Source organism: Perna viridis, chromosome 13 (assembly GCF_037379345.1).
Source record: "Perna viridis isolate PV_CMFRI_1.1 ecotype Kerala chromosome 13, ASM3737934v1, whole genome shotgun sequence".
NCBI classification, from domain to species: domain Eukaryota; kingdom Metazoa; phylum Mollusca; class Bivalvia; order Mytilida; family Mytilidae; genus Perna; species Perna viridis.
The window spans coordinates 5,516,760-5,538,295 of record NC_142457.1 but is presented as its reverse complement, the minus strand read 5'-3'; the positions used below and the strand labels follow the sequence as shown (position 1 = coordinate 5,538,295).

At 33.1% G+C, this 21,536-nt stretch overlaps 2 protein-coding genes across 8 annotated transcripts; both read right to left on the bottom strand.

Moving 5' to 3' along the window:
* Positions 1-4,389: 4,389 nt before the first annotated feature.
* Positions 4,390-15,717, bottom strand: LOC148599359 (uncharacterized). 7 transcript variants are annotated; one of them, XM_088557055.1, is made up of 7 exons: positions 15,127-15,151; positions 14,552-14,641; positions 14,015-14,092; positions 13,415-13,527; positions 12,747-12,930; positions 11,892-12,008; positions 6,474-6,717 (listed from the first exon to the last, which is right to left on the bottom strand). In XM_088557055.1, exons 1-7 carry the CDS (start codon positions 15,137-15,139, stop codon positions 6,518-6,520), a joined length of 795 nt encoding a protein of 264 aa, XP_088413181.1. In that variant the 5' UTR covers positions 15,140-15,151; the 3' UTR covers positions 6,474-6,517. The 7 variants fall into 7 exon arrangements, with proteins under 7 accessions (XP_088413180.1, XP_088413181.1, XP_088413177.1 ...); XM_088557051.1 differs by lacking the exon at positions 15,127-15,151 and adding an exon at positions 15,663-15,717 and having other exon boundaries at positions 6,482-6,717; positions 13,775-14,092; XM_088557049.1 differs by lacking the exon at positions 15,127-15,151 and adding an exon at positions 15,437-15,585 and having other exon boundaries at positions 6,482-6,717; positions 13,775-14,092.
* Positions 15,718-20,086: 4,369 nt separating this feature from the next.
* Positions 20,087-20,856, bottom strand: LOC148599358 (uncharacterized; the record flags this gene model as incomplete). The annotated part of the gene is made up of 2 exons (XM_088557284.1): positions 20,087-20,352; positions 20,610-20,856. Coding segments are annotated over 2 exons (513 nt in total), but the record flags the coding sequence as incomplete, so codon positions are not given.
* Positions 20,857-21,536: the final 680 nt, after the last annotated feature.

Below are 21,536 nucleotides of genomic sequence, written 5' to 3'. Positions count from 1 at the left end.
TTTAACTTGTCTCCTGATAATAAACAGTAGTATGAAACTACAATTATTATAAATTGAACATTGTCATGACCTGCAAATGAAAAAAAAAACATTTCCAAAGGCTTAACTTATCCCCGTCACACTGTCAAGATAGAGAAATTACCATAAACAGATCGATGACAGATTTCAAGTATTGTAGCTTAATCGTGAACGGGACTGGAGATGTTAAGGATCATAAACAACATTTTTTAACACTTTTTCCACAAATTTCAGAAAAACTGAAACATCATGGCACCGGGTTGGTTTGCATGATAAACTCATTCATTTATTCATATATCCATTCATTCATCCATTTATTTATTCATTCGTTCATTCTGTCATATTGACGAATTTGACGGGACAGTATGAAGAAACAGACTTTAATTTATGGACGGACAATATTTAACGGTATATGCGTATAAAAAAGTAACAAAATTTCTGTTCACGATCAAACTTAACCATTTCTAATATCTATAATTGATCTATATACGATCATTTCTCAAGCTGGACAGTGTGAGGGTAGAGGTGTAACTGGTCAGTATTGATGAAAGTATGTTCTGTAGTTAGAAAGGAGTTGCAGTGACAAAATGAAGTAAAACACTTAATTAAGATTAATTTCAAACAGCACAACTCTCAAAAAATTTGAGAGATAAAAATAACCAATTATATGCCAAAGTAGATAATGTGTCATTAAAACCTACTAAATGTTAAATTCTGGTAAGTAGTTTGAAAAGAGTTATTATGATAATATGCTTCCCACAGAACTTGGGGCATCAACATTTCCTGATAATATGCACGTCGACTCATTTTGTCATTACTACCTACCAAATGTCGAGAAAATATTTCTTCAAATTTGATTTTAACCATTTTAATGCAGGAAAAATCGGACTTACCGCCTATAATATGACACAAGATAATATAAGAGTCTTTAAATACTTTTGTCTCTTTCTCTGCATTCCCTTCTGCTAAATTGGTAATTAACTATTATTGATACAAGGAAAAATATCCTATCTGGTAAATAAACTAGCCGAATATCGTTAGATATATCACTATCCTATAAGTCAAAACAGTACTTGTTTCAGCAGCCAGTAATTGTGAAGTTGTCGTAAGATGTAATTTTGGATTTTGTGCCCACGGCACGAAGGGTTATGACAAGAATCGATGATCAAACACTTTTTCATATCATTTTCACCCGTCAGTCCGTTCGTCTGTTAGAACGGTTTATGACTGTCCTCTGGACCGTCTGTCATTAAATTTATAGCAATTGCTTTCGTCCGTACTTTGATCATTCCGCCTGACCGATTCATTACAGGTTTGTTTGTATATCCTAAGGTTGATCATCATTTTTTATTTGTCTATACGCCATTTTAAATTTTGTTCTTGCATTTTTATTTTTCCCCAAATTACAATTGTAGTCTGTTTTTATTTCATTTCGTTGAAGTACTTCTTTTCGTTCAGCGTTCCCTGTTATGAGTATATTGCTCTTATCGAATACCTTAGTTTTATCATTTACTTTAATATTTGCACTGCATTTCGGTGTAGGATACACACCATTTATTGTTATATTGACTACCAGATGACAATCATTAGATTCAATATTTGACGTTATTATCTTTGAATCATAAGCTGAAATTGGAAATCTAACGTAAACAACACAAACACACATTTGAATATGCCAAATGAACCAACTCACAAACAAACGTAAATAAGTAAATGATAAAAATATAAAAAAAAACAATATGAATTAATAAATAAACAAAATAAAACCAGAAATGAATGCTGGCGTAAACAAATGTTTTGCAATCTCTCTTCAAAACTGTCATCGAAGTTCGTAAAATAATAGTACATATAGTACTCGTCAATTAATGGTGAAAAGACCAAATTTATCTGTATTGCCATAGTGATTTAATTAATATTATTTTAGAATAAATTATTGACTTTTATAACTGACATTACCTGGTCATGGTAACACTTACAAATAAATTTGTCCTCTTTAATCTCCAGCATTTTCACATATTTCGTAAACCCATACGTACATTCGTACAGAATATTAAGATCAGATTGCTCAAATGTTTGAATTGTTAATGTAGACGTTAAATTTTGTTTTTGGACTCGTTGTTACTCTGTTCATTGAAATCAGCGGTAAACCGTTTCCTCCCACCCATCTCCTGGTATAACGGCGATAACATGTGGCTTTAGGAAGATAACATGTCAATTCGATGTTTCCTCCAAACACTGCAGGTTTTGTAGTCAACTCCCAGAAAATATCAGCTGAATGATGAAAAAAAACCTGTACAATCTTACGAATATTTATTGATCTTATAAAATTATCATTATTGAATACGGCTCTTTTTCTCGCATTTTAGAAAGAACAAAATGGGATTATACAGCAAGAAAAAAGGGCAATAAAGACTCAATTACAGAAGAAACTACTTTAATTGTCTACTCCAGCATTGACTTTTATGAGCAACTCGGCGGGTGTTTCTAGAAAAGCAGAGGACGCTTAACCTACCGGTGCATCTGGTCAATGCTCCCAGTTTTTAGTTTTTAGAGTCGGAGTTGCTTATTTGCTTTTGTTACTTTGTATGTTTGATTTTAGTTACTTTATGTTCTTTGTTGTGTATGTCTGTTTTCCACGTCTGGTCTTTGTCCCTGGATTACATTCTTTTGATTACCGCTATAACCTTGGTTCCTTTGATTTTTGCTCCAACAGGTTTCATATTTGCAAATAATAGGTTAAAAGTGTTTCGTTCTATTGTTGCTATGGCAACTACTAGTGGTTACAGCTGATATTTAAGTCGTCTGAGCGGCACCAAATGAGAAGAGTTTGAAGAGGATCTTTAGATTGGCAACCTTATTAGGCTTTAAAATATTAAACCATGTTCATTTAATTTCAATGTGTATTATCTTTGAAAATAGACCACTCATATATACATATATTTTACATGTAATTAATCGATCAACATATTTGGATATATTTGTAGTGTTTATAGATAGAAATTTTGTCCCCCTAATGTTTATATTAGTAACAAGCCTAATAAACACCCGATCCTAGCCCTATAGCAACAACAAGAAAGAATTTCAATTAAGTAACAATGTCAATTGTAAAACTATCATTTTAAGCCATACTTTATTTGGCGCGGGTTTCTACCCTTTCTTGACTTTATACACCCCGCAAACGAAGTTTTGGGTCTACAGGCTTCACCCTGCCTGTCTGTCCGTTTGTACGTCTGTCCAAACTATTTTCCTAGAAGCTTGCAGCATTATTATGAAACTTTGTGAGATTTTTAATAGCCACATGGGAATGTACATATTGTCAGGAATTTATGTTTGAACAAACATTGTAAAAAGACGGCTGTTGGAACTGAAGTATTGTTAAGCAAAACTTGATCTGATGCGTTGTCATTTTTAGATTATTTAATATTTTTTTCAACGACAGGGAGTTGAAAAAAAAAAACATCTGTTTATCGCTGTTTTGCTGAATTGTAAGGTTTTAGTTTTCTTTTATTTTCAGTAGGCCTGACCTAAATATGTAAGTTTTATCAGCGCTGCAAAATTTCCTTTCGGGGTTATTTTTTTGGCGACGTACTACGTGACGTCACATGTTTTGGTGATACATATCATTTAAAACAAATCGGTTATATATGAAGGTCGCGTTTAAAATTTGTGGAACAATTTTGGGATTTATTCATTCTAATCGGTTAATGTACTATATTTAATCATTTTTCATTGTAGACTAGACAACATTGCCACAAATTAACCATAATTTCATTCGCAGTAAACAGAGAGGCAGTTATTTGGGTCGTCAAATATTCCTACGCTGTTGCTTGTATGTCACGCGAGGACATAGAAACTAGCGATAATTTTCATCCTCACTCGACTGGCGTGAGATTGAAAATTATCGTATAGCAAGATAAAAGGGATTTTAAACAAAATAGAGATAATAACCCTTTCGTTCACGACTTGCGGGGTTCTTATGAAACTTCATAATATTGATATTCATATAAAATAAACTAATCTGTCATACCTTAAAATAGCGTAATACTATGTATGTAATTTGCATGATGCATGAATGACTCTACAATATTTAAACCTTTGTTGTGACGTTTTAAGAATAAACTGAAGGAAAACAATAGACGGCACTTTCCCAAAAACAAGTTTTTGAACAGGCTTGAAAGTGCAGTCCGTTGTTCCATTGATCAGTACAGTACTAAATAATCAACTTTTGAGGATAACTCAATAATTCTTTATTTCACAACTATTCTAGAAAAAAAACATATACAATTTTTTACATTCGATTTATTCAGTGAATATGTGAACTAAAAATAATAAGTCACCAATTAAATGACTTTAATGATCGAAGTAATGAAAGAATTAAGAACACACTAGAATCAAAACAACTGATGAACGACAAGAAAGCGTACATAGTGATTTACAGATTTCAAACCTCTCTAAAGAAAACAAATACAGGCATTTATAATTGTAACAGAATTAAATATGATCATGCGTTTAACAAATAAAATTACTGAAAAGTTTATTAATCTGTTTCAAACTTTCTTCCTACAAGGAGTAAAAAGCTATGGTCTATAAATGAATAGTTCTCATTATTTCACTATCAGGAGTATGCCTTTTTAGTACAGAATGATAAGAAAAAACTTTTTGACATATGTTCTGCTAACTTACATTTGTATTAGTGTATATTTGCCACATTTATTATTCGATTGTTTTAAAAATGAATTCTTAAATGTTTCTAGAGTTTCCGATTCTTGGCGTAATGTGTTTGTCTTGTACATGTGTATCTTTCCAGGTTGTGTATTCTCAATCTATGTTTTTGCAATTGTAATGTCACTGGAACTCTGCTGTTTTGGTGTGTTAGTGGTTGCCTCTCTCAAAACTTAAAATTTCAACTCTCAAAATATAATTCAGTTAGCAATAAACGGATACAAATATGACCACTGTGTAGGTTCTATATTATTATCAGATGATTCTAAAATAAAACAATTCAATGGTAGCAAAGATAACAAAAAAAGTGTGGAAATGGGCGTAATAAGTTACCTTTCGTTGGAGTCTGGAATTTAAGAATGAAACGGACTTTAGCGACCTCAACTTTTTAATACCTAAACATTTATGAATTATTATACGCCTCTGAAAATAGAGCCAATGTAGACGTCGGAGACAACATCGAAGTAAAAATTGTTGTAAAACATGTAAAGAATCATATCAGCATTGTTGCCGACCATTCTACTTTCATGACTTTTTTCTTTGTTGTTTTTTTGCGGAACTTTTATCAATTAAGTTCAAACTAAGATAAAAAAAATCCACGATTCTACGTTATTTCACTCGGATTTGCTAAGTTTATGATTATAAAGAAATCCATACAACTTATCATCATCAGAAAGACCAGAAATTTTATGATAAACTTTAAATATATCTTCAAACAGTTTTTTTCTTTTAGATTCATATTTTGGACAACGAATTAAGAAATCTGATTCGTCTTCAACTGTGTTTGTTGTACACATTTAACATGTTCTGTGTTCAAGAGGGATGTTTTTACGGTGAGTATTCCATTTAAACGTATGATGCCTGAAGCTTTTCGTATGTTTATTTTATGGCTTAATACATATTTTCATGAATTCCTATTGAAAAAGGTTTATGATAGAGTAGGCTATGATCCACTGAGTCAAAGGCCTTGTGGACATCAATGAAACAAAGCCACGAATCTTTATTTGACAACTTTCTATTTCGAAAATTGTGCAGAAGCTTTAGATATGTTCCAAGATTGATCGAAGCTTATGGAATCCATTCTGTTCTCACTAATCAAACTAATCTCCAGATAGGTAAGTAAACGAGTTTTCAAAATATTGCTGTAAATTTTCGCCGTTGTTGAAGTAAGGCTAATGTGTCGGTATATTTGGGTCTCTATAGACTTTACCGTGTTTCAACAGTTGAGGAATGATGCTTTTATACCAATAATCCGGTTACAGAACCATTAGTAAAACAAGTATTGAAGAGACGTTCAAAACTGCTAATAGTGTTTCATTCTTTAGTATTTTATTCAGAATGTTGTTATGTTCAAAAACAAAGATTATTTTTCTCTTTTCGAATAGAACTATTGCTGCTTCTTATAAGTGGTTCATTATTATCGATGTTTGGTTGATGTTTCCCATTGAAGAATTCATCGTCAGTTTCGGTTTTCTTTCCGGAGAGTTATTTCAAATAGTCCTCTTTTTTATTTGATTATGCTAGGATCGTTCTATCACCCAGTAAATCAATCAATGATTTAACCTTCCTAGCCCTAGTTATCTTTAGGATTTGCGTTGTTCATTGTTTGTATTTTCTTTCGTTCCTTCATCAATTTGCGTTCTTCTTGTCTCATTGTCTTACCAAATGTTTTTCTGGCTGCCGTAATCTCAGATTATAATGTAATTTTCTTTGACAGCTGTGAATATTGAAGTTAAATTTTTTGAGAGAGGTTTGGTGGTATATTTTGCAGATCCAGCTATGTAACGTTGTTTGTATGGATTCTTGTGGAGTTTAGGAATCCAGTCATACACGGTAAATCACAATCATCGTCCTTGGTAGAGAGACCAAAAGAGGATATCAACATGATCACAGATTTATGGTTTTCCACAATCTCTTCTTTGGAGAGTGTGGTAGAAGTATAGATCTTATCACTGCTATTATTTTCTACGCCTACCTCTAATAATAAAAATTGTATGTAAAACGTTTTGCGGACGAAAACAATGTTGTTTTGGGCTTTGTCTGCTGTTACGACAACATATTTTTTCATGTATAGTAGATAATGCTTTTTGCTGCATCGGGTTTTTTAATACACCATAACGATCCACGAGTTCATGATGACGACCATAAAACTTCTGAAGTGATGACTTCAATCTTATAGCAACATAACCCTGTTCCAGAAGCCTATTTGTTAGAGTTCTAATGGATACAAAAAGTCTGCGTAGTTTCGGAAAGCTCTGTCATAACGTATGAGTTGTGATATGAACACTCCATACGCAGGAGCCGAAGGGATGTTGCCACAGATGAAAGGAAAGTTGACAATTCTGAATGAAAAGTTGTCTTGAGTAGATGCGATGTATCAAATCCCCGAAATTAGGATTGTTTAAGTAAAATACGTCATCTATATAGCGGAAACTGATCTTGAAGGCTCTAGCCAAACGATATTCTTTCTTTCTGATCAGATCAGCTATAAAGTCAGCCTCATAAGAGTGCAGGAATAGGTCAGCAAGTAAAGGAGAACAATTTGTTCCCATTGGAATGCCGACCGTTTGTTGAAAAACACGTCCACCACACTGGACAAATATGTTGTTGATAAAAAATTCCAGCATTTTGTAAACATCTTCCTCTGTATATTTGGAAGATGATTTGGGATTCTTTCTTACAAAGTATGAGGAATCTCTACCAAGAACTATGTATTTGTATCTAGGTGTACCATCAAACTATCATACATCTCCATTTCAAAAATGATCCCATTTTAAGCATTTTTATATCAATAGTGTATATGCATGTGCACACAATGTTCAATCAATTGAGAAAGCACATTCTGAGATATCAGGACATACTGTACAGTATGGTGGTTGCATTATACCGGAGTCCACTGAAAACCGGGAACATGGACTATATGCATCGGTAGAGTCAGCGTGGTCTGTTTTTTTTTCTAGAAATACCCGCCGAGTTTCCCATAAAATGTGACGACCAGGGTAGACGGAAGAGGAAGAAAACTATGACAGTGAGAACAAATTAGTTCCCATGAATACACCATAGCGATCCACGTGTTCATGATGACGATGCTAAATTGTCAGTAGTCTAGCACTGTACAAACCATCCGTGTAGTTATTGAATAAGCTCTTGAATAAACAAATGAAAACTCCAGACGTAGGTGGGTGTTTAAGTTATCTTGTAGTTGATGAAGGAAAGTTGACGAAACGAAATGAGAAGTCGTTGCGTTTGTAGTATATTTGTTCATTAAGTTTCATTTCAATCGATCTCTAAAAAAATGTGCATATATGAGGCTGACTTTAAAGTATCTGTGGCGTCTCTTATCGTAAGTTTTACGAGGTAGATGCAATGTATAAAATCCTCTAAATAAAGATTGCTTAAAATGTCTTATATACAGCTGAAATTGAGTTCATAGGATCTTGCTAAATGATGTTCTTTTTTTTGGGACAAAATCAACTACAAAGTCAGTCTCATACAAGTGAAGGAATATGTCAACGGGTAGCGGAGGGGGAAATGTTCTTATTTGAACGCCGATCGTATTTTGAAAGACATGTCCACAACACTGGATAAATATGTTGTTGATAGAAAAATTCTTGCATTTTGACATCTTCTCAAATATATTAAAGTTTATCTGAATATTTGGAATAGTATAATAAAGAGTTGACAATTCATGGGTCTTGATGTTATTATATACCAAACATAGTCTGAGGGTTTTCATACAATTTTCCGTTTTTTGAAGATCTGTATTGATACCATACAACTAAAGTAGAAAAACGTTTCATGGTATAACTGAAGACCCTCTTTAATTAGAGATAATCTATAAGATTAGGTTTTTGAAGAGCGTTTTAATTTCATCTTTTTAAATTAGGTAGATTGATCACAGAAACAACAATGAAAGAACGAAAAAAGATTTTACGATGTGATTTTCAAAACTAACATATAATCTCACATCGTATTTGATAAGAAATAACCAACCGATTAAACAATATATATTAAGTAAACTTTACAAGGTTCTTCGATACAAGAAGCAAATCTTCGATCGGACGCCAAAGATATTTGAAGAATATTAAGCCGGTTTAAAGGAATAGAATTGACAAACGAGATCAAATTTGTTTACAAAATTATCAACCATATCGGAAAGCTGTACATCTATTTCAAGGAGTAACCTCTCATCAGCAGCATTAAAATCCAATATTAAGAACAGTTCAAGATTTCAAAATAAATTGTATACAAGATGGGAATTTTCTAAGAGCACTTCTTCAAAAAGCTCTTGTATGTAGGCAGAGCTTTTCATAAGGAATTCAAGATTTCTTTTCTTGAAATTCACTCCAAAAATAAAGTCGATGTTTTGCAGGATGTCCCCTTTGACCTCTTATTACTCCGTAATAGCTATCCTAAATGTGATTGACAATGCAGGCATATATTTTCATGAAAAAAAAACTTAAAAAAAGTTAGCTTTTTGGGCGTGTCCCATTTGGGCTCTTTATAAAACGAAAAAGTATAAAAGATATGCTAAATCTGATTGCAAAATGAAAGCAGTGATTTTCAATAGGGATCTAATAACTTAAAAACCAGACATAAAACAAAATCTACAATATGGCCCCACATTCGGCTCACTGACTGACAATGCTGGATTCTTTTTAAAATTTGTTAATTATTACTAAATAAGAAAGAGATTTAGAAATGAATGAGAAATAAAATTTCTATATAAGTTTTAAATAAAGACCTATTATAAGCCTTAACAAACTTTTATGCATATCGGTAGGGGCCAGTGACCCCATTTTAAACAGGTAGCTTCCTCGAGCAGCAATTAACTGCATGACAGTTGGTGGACTACTGCTAAATTTATCGCATGGAGAGAAAAATACAACGCCGCTGACGATGACAATGACGATTACAAAAAAAAAAAAAAAAAAAAAAAAAAAAAATGCGGTCATATAAAACGATGGATGAAAATCTGTATCGATAAGGCATATAAAAAACCAAAATATACATTGCTTATTTATCATAATCAAAATGCACGAATGTTTTCATTACATGTATTACGAAAAGGACCCCCTCCCCCCAAAAAGAATAAACAAAACAAAAAAAAAAAAAAAACAAAACAAAACAAAACAAAACAACAACAAAGAGCGAAACTTTTTAATTGTATAACTTTCATTCACAAACGTGAGGTTCAGAGATCTCAATTTCGTTGGACTGCTTTGGTTGGTGATAAGATCTGTTAATACAGGAACAACTTCTATTTTCTGTAAGATGACAGGGATTTCTTTGTTATAAATAAATGTACGCTTCATTCAATTTAAAGGCAATCGCACACTATTTCAAAAACTACCAATACATTTTATATATTATATATTTTTATATTTTACATACGAATGAAAGATTTAAGTAGGTCAATGACTGCCAAGGCTACATCAGTTTTTTAAGACCCTAATGTAGCAAAACATTGTCTACTATACATGACAAATATGTTGTACCAGCAGACAAATCCCAAAACAATATTGTTTTTGTCTGCACACGTTTTACATCCAATGTTTATTATCAGAGGTATACGTTGAAAATAATAGCAGTGATAAGACCTATACTGCTACCACACTCTCCAAAGAAGAGATTGTGGAAAACCATAAATCTGTGCTGTCCTCTTTTGGTCTCTCTACCAAGGACGATGATTGTGATTTACCACCTACGTACTGGATTCCTAAACTCCCCAAGAATCCATACAAACAACGTTTCATAGCTGGATCTGCAAAATGTACCACCAAACCTCTTTCAAAACTTATAACTTCTATACTCACAATGGTCAAAGAGGGTCTGGAGTCCTACCACAACACTTTTTACTCCCGAAGTGGTATTAATTCAATGTGGATCCTGAAAAATTTGAAAGATCTTTTGGAAACAATTAGTTCAAGACTATTATCTGAATATAATGGCATTAAAACCTATGATTTTGCAACACTGTATACTTCTATTCCCCATATTCAGTTAAAATCCCGACTTACAAACATTATACATCGTTGTTTTTCCAAAAAAGATGGTACACCTAGATACTTATATATATAGTTCTTGGTAGAGATTCCTCATACTTTGTAAGAAATCATTCCAAATCATCTTCCAAATATACAGAGGATGATGTTGACAAAATGCTGGAATTTTTAATCGACAACATATTTATCCAGTGTGGTAGACGTGTTTTTCAACACACGGTCGGCATTCCAATGGAAACAAATTGTGCTCCTTTACTTGCTGACCTATTCCTTCACTATTATGAGGCTGACTTTATAGCTGATCTGATCAAAAGGAAAGAATATCGTTTGGCTAGATCCTTCAATCTCAGTTTCCGCTATATAGATGACCATCCTAATTTCAGGGATTTGATACATCGCATCTACCCACAAGAACTTGAGATAAAGGATACTACAGACACTGTGAAGTCAGCCTCATATCATGACCTACACTTAGAAATCGATGGTAAAGGAAACCTATTGACCAAACTTTACGACAAACGTGATGACTTTTCATTCAGAATTGTCAACTTTCCTTTCATCTGTGGCAACATCCCTTCATCACCTGCGTATGGAGTGTTCATATCACAACTCATACGTTATGCCAGAGCTTTGCGAAACTGCGCAGACTTTTTGTATCGCACTAGAACTCTAACAAATAGGCTTCTGGAACAGGGCTATGTTGCTACAAGATTGAAGTCATCACTACAGAAGTTTCATGGTCGTCATCATGAACTCGTGGATCGTTATGATGTATCCATCTGCACCATGAAAACTGATTTATTCCTTTCCTCGTTTGTCTACTCCGGACTTGACTTTTTATGAGCAACTCGGTGGGTGTTTCTAGAAAAGCAGAGGACGCTTACCCTACCGGTGCACCTCGTCCATGCTCTCAGTTTTTAGCGGAGCCCGAGTTGCTCTTTTGCTTTTGTTTCTTTGTATATATGATTTTAGTTACTTTATGTTCTTTGTTGTGTATGTCAGTTTTTAATGTCGGGTCTTTGTCCTTGGATTACATTCTTTTGATTACCGCATTAACCTTGGTTCCCTTGATTACTCTTTGATTAATGAAACACATGGGAATATATACTTTAAGAACAGAAAGTATTTAACTATGGATAAACTTACCATCATTGCATGTACAGATGTTTTGTCTCCTGATAATAAACAGTAATATGAAACAAATGCTGGATACCAGTGACAGGATGACAACTACAGTTATTATAGATTGAATATTGTCATGATCTGCGAATAAAAAAAAATCCAAAGGCTTAACTGACCCCCGTCACACTGTCAAGATGGAGAAATGATCATAAACGAATCGATGACAGATATCAAGTACTGTAGGTTGATCGAAAACGAAATCAGAGATTTCTTAACATTTTTCCACAAATTTCTGGAAAACTGAAAAGTCATTTACTTTTCAAATGGTAATCATATTGACAGACATCTCTGATTTGTTGATCAAAGCTGGAGTTTTGCTGAATATGTTGAAAAAGTAACAAAATCTGTTGACGATTAAAATTTTCCATTTCAGATATCCAAAATCAATCTATATACGACCCCTTCTCTAGCTTGACAGTGTGTGGGAGACGTAACTGATCAGTATTGATGAAAGTCTGTTCTGTAGGTAGAGAGGAGTTGCGGTGACAAGATGATTCAGTAGAATACTTAATTGAGATGAATTTCAAATGGCACAACTCAATAAAAAAAAAAAGAAATGAGAGATAAAACTTAACTGGTAATATGCCAAAATAGATACTGTGTCCTTAAAACCTACCAAATGTCCTGAAATTCTGTTAAGTAGTTTGAAAAGAATTATGACGATAATATGCTTCCCACAGAAACTTGGGGCATCAAATCTTCCTGGTAATATGTACGACTACTAATTTTGTCCTTACCCTTACTCCCTACCAAATGTCGAAAACAATTTCTTGACACTTGGCCTTTAACCGATTTTAATGCATCAAAAATCGGACTTACCGTCTTCAGTAGGACACGTGATAATATAGGAATCTTTAAATACTTTTGTGCCAACGTAGCACGATATAAAAAATCGTTCTCCGCATTCCCTTCTACTAAATATGTAGTTGATTATTATTGATACCAGGAAAAATATCCCATCTGGTGATGAAATTAGACGAATATTGTTAGATATATCACTTTCCTATAAGTAAAAACAGAACTTGATTAAGCAGCAAGTATAAATAATTCGGAGTTGTTGAAAGAGGCCATTTTTGATTTTGTTTGCACAGCACGAAAGAATTATAACAAAACAAATCGGTAATCAAACTCTTCTTCACCCTTACCTGTCTATGTGCCTGTGAAAGCGGCGTATGACCGTCCATTGGACTGTCTGCCTTTCCATGTATAGCATTTAATATCATCCGTACTTTGATCTGTCCGTCTGATCGAAATATTCCCAGTTTGTTTTGGTATCTAACCTAAGGTTTGCTCATTCTTTGTGTCTGTCTATACGTCAGTTTTTAATTTTGTACATGTATTTATATCTGTGTTACGTATTTACAGGTGTAGTCTTCATATATCTTTTTATTTGATTGCCATTTTTGTTGATGAAGGACTACATTTCATTTCGCGTTCAAAGTTTTGTGTTTCTTGCATATATCGTATATTCTACTTTAATAACTTACTTTCATTGTTGCTATGCACTTCGGTTTAGGATACACATCTCTCATTGTTATATTTACTATCAGATGACTGTCATTAAATTCAATGTTTGACGTAACGTTCTTCGGATCATAAGCTAAAACAGATAATAACAAAATCAAATAAATTAACTTACAAACAAAACAATCAAGTCGATATAAAAATTACAAAAACAAAATAAAAACAGAAATAATGCTTGGGTGAGCAAAAGTTCTTACAATATCTCATCCTTATGTTTAATCATAAAAATCGTGGCATATAATACTTATTAATTAATGTATTGATGTCTACTTACAGTTCATGTTAATTGATATAATAATTCGAACTGGTTAGGAGACACTTACAGATAAATAAATCCTCTTTAACCTCCAACATTTTCACGTATTTTGTAAATCCATACGTGCATTCATAAAGAATGTTAACATCGGATAGATCAACATTATGAATTGTTAGTATTGATGTTAAATTTTGTTCGTTTAGCTTTTCCGAGAACTTTTCTGGACTCGTCGATACCCCGTTCATTGTTAGCAGCGGTAAACCATAACCTCCCAACCATCTTCTAGTATAACGATGGCAGCACGTACTCTCGGGAAGCCTGCATGTCAGTTCAATGTTTTCCCCAAACACTGCTGGTTTTGTAGTCAACTCCCAGAAAATGTCAGCTAAAATAAAAAAAAATGTCTTGTACATTCTTTAATCATTACTTGGCTCAATGTTTTATAAGAATAATATTTTTGAATTTATCGGTTTAGACGTATATTTTGAAAGGACAAAATTGAATAATGCAGCAAGAAATGACGCAGTTACTAATTGTAAAATTGATTTCAGCTTTAGTTGTAAATATGAATGAAATTATCTACCTGTGACATCATAATTCCATACCTTTTCTGACTTCCATTACTTAGTATGATAGAAATATTTGTTTTTGGTAATTGTACCGAAAAAAGTTATTGTATACTTAATATTGGGATATATTTTATAGCAGTATAAGTAATGTAAGGTTTTCTATATATTTTTCAAAGTTTGATCTCTTCTGATAAATGTTAACACTAAAGCATCCTCTCGAGTGGTATTTTGACGATAAGGCAATGGTGCCATAGAATACCAAAATAAATACATACCATAAACTGTACATTCAAATCCAGCTGTTAAAATAACCACCAAATTTGTAATCTCCAATACAACCATTGTAAGAGATAATATTACATCATCTGTAATTTAACGGGGATAAAGACATTCATGTATTTTCAGAAAAAAAAATTTCGTAAGTCGAACTTCAAAAGGTCAAAAACATACCGTGCAACATGAAATTTCGTAAAATGAAAATTATATCGGCGAAATAAATTGTCAAATAATTTTAGAGAGCAATATCACACTGATACAGATACATATTTATTATCACGGGAAAGGCGACAAATATCATGAAAAGACGCTGAAGTTTATGCCTCTTAATGTCATTTTCGTAAATATTGTTATGATTATGAATATGTCAGGCGCGACAAGTAAATATTGACAAGATATATATTAAAACTCATGGTACCAAGAAAAAATGCGTTGATATTCTACACCATGTGGCGATAATTATCATGCAAAATTCAAATGACACTATTGATACTTATAAAGATATTGTAATAGGTTTTCCGAAGAAAAAAAAAACAATGTCGAAAAAATTATATCGATTACAGAAATAATTTACCATGAAGATGCATAATTTTATCTATCATTTACCGTTTCTTCAGATCTGTTCTTTTATATCTTTTTTAGAAGCATGCATTATAAGTCATTGCTATGACAGCAATACAACTGTTTTATCGTCATGATTAATAGACATCTGTCCTGTTTTAGATATTATGTTTTTTTTTTGTATTTATTTATGTAGTTATTGGAGATATTACATCATGTTTAAATTTCGCAACAACAACACAAAGAGTAATCAAGAGAACCAAGGTTATAGCGGATAAAAAAGGATTATTTTCACACTTTTAAAATAAGATTTAAAAACTTACTACAGCAGTTACATTGCAACTATACAAAGGTCTTGCAATTTATCTCTTCTTATTATCCAAGTTTTTCCACTGTTTATATCCGTAACAACATCGATATGATATTGTCTATCTCATTTACTCTATTAATTCTTCTATTTTAAGCATAAGGGTTACTGTGATCTAAACGAAAAATGTCACTTTTTCAAATATATTGTACATGATTAATCTAATATCAATAAATTCTTACCTTTAGTTAGCAATTGTGTAATGCATTAACGATTGTGAAACATGTTATCTATTCTATCAAATGTAAACCAACTTTAAGTGGGGTTGTTATGTAATTCTACACCCAATTTACCCGTTTGATTTAAACAAATTGTACTTACCATAAAAAAATACATCACATTAATTTGATTAATTCTAAAAGGTTGAAATGTTAGGAGAGAAAGAATATAGGTTTGAGCTATTGAACAGAATCAAGTGGAACGGCTTTGTAAATATAATATTTTTTTTATTTACACACTTCTGCGATATGTCATATAAAACATATTAAAATCATATGAACATGATTCATGATTCATATATTTTGACTTTTAGTGTCCCCTTTGGTCTACCCGTAAGTGTGCTACACGTACTTGAACTGAGGTTTCGTGCATCAGATTATTTAAAGTATTGTTTACATCTGACTTGCGAACTTTAAGTTCTAATACTGCATGATCATGAAATTGTAAACATTCCGAACTAGTATATATTGCACGTCACGTTTGCTTATTTAGGCAGTATACTGACTATAAGTAGAAATACTTGAAAGATACATGTATAATCTTGACACAATAAATAAGTGATTATTTAAGCTTTATCAAACTACAATAATAAATTGAAAGATAATTGTTTTAACCTTCATTTTAATACATATAATTTATTACTTAAACTTAGTAACAATATATTCCGCATTGTCAATTTTCCTTTCATCTGTGGCAACATCACTCCCTTCATGACACATGCATATGCAGTACAGACGTTATGCCACAGCTTGCCGTAACGGCGCAGACATTAAATACCAGCCAGACTTCTTACAATTAGGCTTTTGGAACTGGATTATATCCCTATAAGATTGAAGTCATCACTGCAGAAGTTTTATGGTCGTCATCGTAAAGTCGTTGATCGTTGCGATGTATTCAACTGCACCATGAAAACCAATTTGTTCAACATATAGTTTGTTTTCCTCTTCGTCTACCCCGGACTTGACTTTTTATGAGCAGTTTGGCGGTTTTTTTTTCTAGAAAAGCAGAGGACGCTTACCCTACCGGTGCACCTGGTCTATACTAACAGTTTTTAGTGGCACCTTAGATGCTCATTTACTTATGTTGCTTTGTACGTATTATTTTGGTTATTTAAATTTTTGTTGTGTGTGTCTGTTTCCCATGCCTGGTATTTTCCCTGGATTACATTCTTTTGATATCCGCTAGAATCGTGGTTTCTTTGACTACTCTTTCTGTAGACGCATTTATGTGTTTCCTGTGATTCCAGTCAGGATCCAGGATTTTGCACAAGAGTAAAAATTTAGTTAGACTGCTTATCAAAGCAGCAATACCGGGAAAGGTGTAAAAGCAGGTAACCATATTTTTCTGTTGCATAAAACGATAAGTTTACTTTATCACATACAAGCAAATACAAAGATGTTGAAAAATATATTTTTACAATAAAGAATAATAAACAGAAAAAATGATTGGGTCATTTGTCTTGCACTTTCAGTTTGACTGCTAGAAAAAAATCAAGATTCATGAAGCAAACACTAAAGACCAATTCTCTACAAGGACCAAACTTTGATTGACAAATTTTGAAGCGTTGGAGAACATTTTTCTGTTTTATTGTTGGCATCTTTCAAAACGAGCTGTTTTGTCAATAAATTAAAGAAGTAACTCCATCACACGTGGCTAGAGTTCAGGCTTTGCAATTCTCCTCTGATACAACTGATCCTTGACTGCTAGCAAAAGTATTTGTCTCCGTCCTTGCTGTTAATTTGACTTGACTGAAATGGCTACTTATACCCCTTAAAATGAAAAGTTAATAAATATCCCTGCACAGGCCATCAAACCTAATGGGATGTTTTCTCAAATTTCTCATATTTATTCAGAACAATTTTAAGATATTTCAGTGTAAGTTGTGTTTACATTGTACAATGTATTTGTGAGGAAGAGAAACTGATAAGGTGGCCATGGAATTCCTTGATTATTATTTAGTTTGATCTTGATGCATAATTTACACAATTGTGCAACATGTAGGTCACATTTACTTAACTTATAATTGATCCTGCTTTAGTACATTTTGCTCATTATATTAGTTAGTGTACACATAGATCGCTGATGTGCCTCTCAATGCTGACAAAGCGAGTTTTTTCCAGCCATTGTTTTTTTCAAGACCTCATGATTTATTGCCTCAAAATTGGTCTTAGTAATTAACAAAACTGGTTTGCTACTTAAGATCGTATTGGTTTACTGTTTCAGAATTGTCAATTCCCACGTAGACAACATTGTCACTGCCCACTAAGCCACGGTGTAAAGTAACTAATTGGAACTAATTGTGATATAACTATGAATATTCAACATTTTAGTACGTTTCAATACTATTATAAATAAGGTAATAATGGAAAACATAAACATAATTTAATGTTAAAAAATAGACATATATGTACATTGTAAATGTACGATGATGTAAACACAGGTTATAATTTCTCCACTCTTGACAGTGATGAATATGTGATTATGTGAGTGGAGTACTCATACTTTTACTATATTTCTTCAGGCACATCTTCATTTGATGCACAAACTTACTGTGAATGCATTTACTCGTATGTAAATTTGCACCATATGTAAGCTAGTCTTTTATACGTTTTATACGTTTATACAAATGTTTTTGAGTGTTTCCAGTATAACATCTTTCACAAATAGGGTAGGATTGATTAATCTATTGGAATTTATTATAGCTGTAGCTTCAGTACATTGTTTAATCTATAATAAAGAAAATGAATGTATCGCAATACAAAAAGTAAACTACGTGGAATGGCTAGAAACCTAAACTGTACATAGGTACTTTATCAGATGCTCGGTAAAATACCATTAAAAGGATAGTCAAATGCAATTCCCCAAAATAAAACACCATCTCCATAGCAATTATGACACTAACATTCGATCACTGCGTATTCTTTAAGTTGATATGACACATGTAGCATGTTAACAAAATAACGTAAAAATCTGTTACTATGCATGTCCGAACCAGTTTGATCCTTAGAGAGATTCAGTGTTAATATAAGAGTAATCAATAAGGCTCCACAGATTCACGATTGCATACAAAAGACCTTTTTGACGTAATTTCATCTAATAGAATAAAAAAGTAATTTCTCAGCAGTTGCAAATCTCATCAATTAAATACCCAGAAATACAGGCCTGTGTTCAATTCAGGGCAAATGGTAGTATAACTAAATGTTTCCTGCAATTAACCCATGTTCAAGGAAAACTAGACTTTTTAAAAGAAATACTGTGAAAGTACTACTTCCCGATTTACCGATTATGACATACGAGCATGCAAATGCTATTTAATCACCACCTGTATATTCACCACGCAATGGAAAAGGGAGGTTTAGTGTGCCGTAAAACTCCTATCATATGTTTTGAAATGCATATACCATGTCAGGATCATTGCAATACCAGCTGCTCTATTATTTGACAGATCTGTTTTGGACTTGATTTGATTACGGATTGGATTAGTGTTCGGTAATTGTGTTTTACCCTTCTTTATAGCACTGTAATTCTTACCTACCCAAATAAGCAGTAATATTGCTGTTACCACTGGGCATGATTGATGTTCTACATGAACCGTGCAGTACATACTAATGTCATGACAATACCCAGAACAATTGATGAAGACGATAGGATTGCTTATGATTTTTTCTCTAGCATCATGGAAAAATAATATTGATATCTTAATTTCGTGCAAATGATAAGATATGTGATATCACATCATTAAGTCAACTCCTGAATCGACTCTAGATTAGTTTACATTATACAATTAGGTGCATTTATCAACCTTTGGTTTAGATGCTTACATTAACACATCTCCATTAATTATGCCATATGCAGCCTGAAATTCGAGGTCTTGAGTGGGAGGTAAACTAATTGAGTAGTAATATACGCGATTTTCCAATTACGACCCCTAAAAATAACATATAAAACCAAAACAAACAAACAAACACGAACATGTTAAAGACAAACTAGGATATAATTATAAGGATGTTATAAATTAAAAATCATAGATGAATGTACAGTCCCTGAACCAATCCGTGTAACTATCTGATCACAGTTTTGTTATGTAAAATGACGGATCATCTGTTAAAAATAAAACAAATAATAGTATTTAGTGATGTATAAATCTACTACATAATGTTTATATGCGTAAAAATGACAATATATTGTCTTTCTGAAAACTTTTCTACCCTATATGTGTTAATGTTCGTTGTGACTGTGATTTTTTTTAAATGACAGTCTCATCGTGTGACCAGCAGGAGGGCTCTGTATATAAACGGTCCCGCCAGCATCACAGAATGTAAAAGTATACTAAAAGTATAACCTAATTCACAATGTTTAATATAATATGTTTAATGAGAGTAAAATATCATGTTTCTATGAACACAGATATTGTTTTTCCTCCATTATTTATTACTATGAGCTGCCTTGTTTCATTATCATAGGATAATCCTGATGGTTTGTTTATATCTTCTGGTGCAAGCACTACTTTGTGAACATTCCCGTCTGTAGATATTTTAAGGACATTGTCAGTATTACGCCCAACAACGTATATAAAACCAGCATTATCTGCGGTTTTTCCCATAAGATAGTTAAGTGTTGGTCCTTGGTAAAGCAAGCGTGCCTTCTGATCTTCTGAGACAAAAACAGAATACCTTTTGTAATCAGAGAAATACCGTCTTTGTCTACACACATATCTTTAGAATTCGTCATCGAGGCAACCTTTTGGCGGGTTTGTCCAATAGAACCTATTAAGGTAATTGTGTCGGTGACAATTGTGAACCAAGTTTGACCATTCATGCAGCAAACTCCATTACACCTATCTCCAGCTGCTGTTTTCTTTCCAGGTTTCAATGTAGATAATTTGATAAAGCCGAAGAAACATTCATAACCTCCTGATACAATAGCCATATTATCGTCGTAACAGGTAACTTGATGAGGATCGAAATCTAGCGGAATTGACTTGATGTTCGATCCATCCACGTCACAAAGATGAAGTACTCTCTCATTGTTCTGTGCCAAAAGTAACTTGTGACTCTTTGTAAAACACCCTCTAAATATTTTGACATCGTTTCCAAGTTTCGATGTGTTAAACGAGTTGACTAATGACAAATGAATTTCGCCAAGGACAGGTTTACATTATTGGCCTTCCTTGTAATAAGATATGGAACATGGTATCGGTAAACTTCTCTTCTCTTTCCGTATTGAGCCCAAAACGGTGGAACCTGTAATAAAGTTTTTGGTCATTGTTTGGATAATACGTCAGAGAAATATGTCTGTACTAGGATAAGAAATAACAGAATTATGGATGCCTACAGATGATATACACAATGTTTTGGCCAAAGTCTCAAATATCAAACTGCTCCAAAAACCAAATTGCAAGAACATCATCATTGAGATCAAAGAAAGGAGGTTGAGATAGCTAGGACATGTTTTTCGTATGGACCAGCAACGGTTACCTAAAGTTGCCCTCAGATGGACCTCACCTGGAAGATGGAAGCCTGGTAGGCCAAAACAACTTCGCGAAGAACAGTGGAGGCTGAGCTGAAACAGGGTGGATATACGTGGGGAGAGGCCCAGAAGATAGCCAAAGACAGACCCAGGTGGCGGGAAACAATTGCAGCATTATGTCCCACCGGAGACGATGAGGATTGACATAACATAACATAACTACCTATGTGTAAGTATTTATACCGGAAACGCTCTAGAGTTCAATGATATAGTTTACATTTACACTAATATAATATTAATTTTGGAGTATAGTGATCGTTTTGAATAAATGTGAAATTAAAAAAAGTTTACTTTATTATTTCCTAAAA

Bases quoted from the DNA above. Each gene is read 5' to 3' on its own strand.
- LOC148599359 (XM_088557051.1), bottom strand. From the start codon at position 14,618: ATGGTTGTATTGGAGATTACAAATTTGGTGGTTATTTTAACAGCTGGA. The intron at 12,009-12,746 runs GTAAGTCCGATT...TTTTATTCGCAG, and splicing joins CACGTGTCCTACTGAAGACG to ATCATGACAATATTCAATCT. The intron at 6,718-11,891 runs GTAAGTTTATCC...TTTTATTATTAG, and splicing joins CATCTGTACATGCAATGATG to AGGTAGGCGTAGAAAATAAT.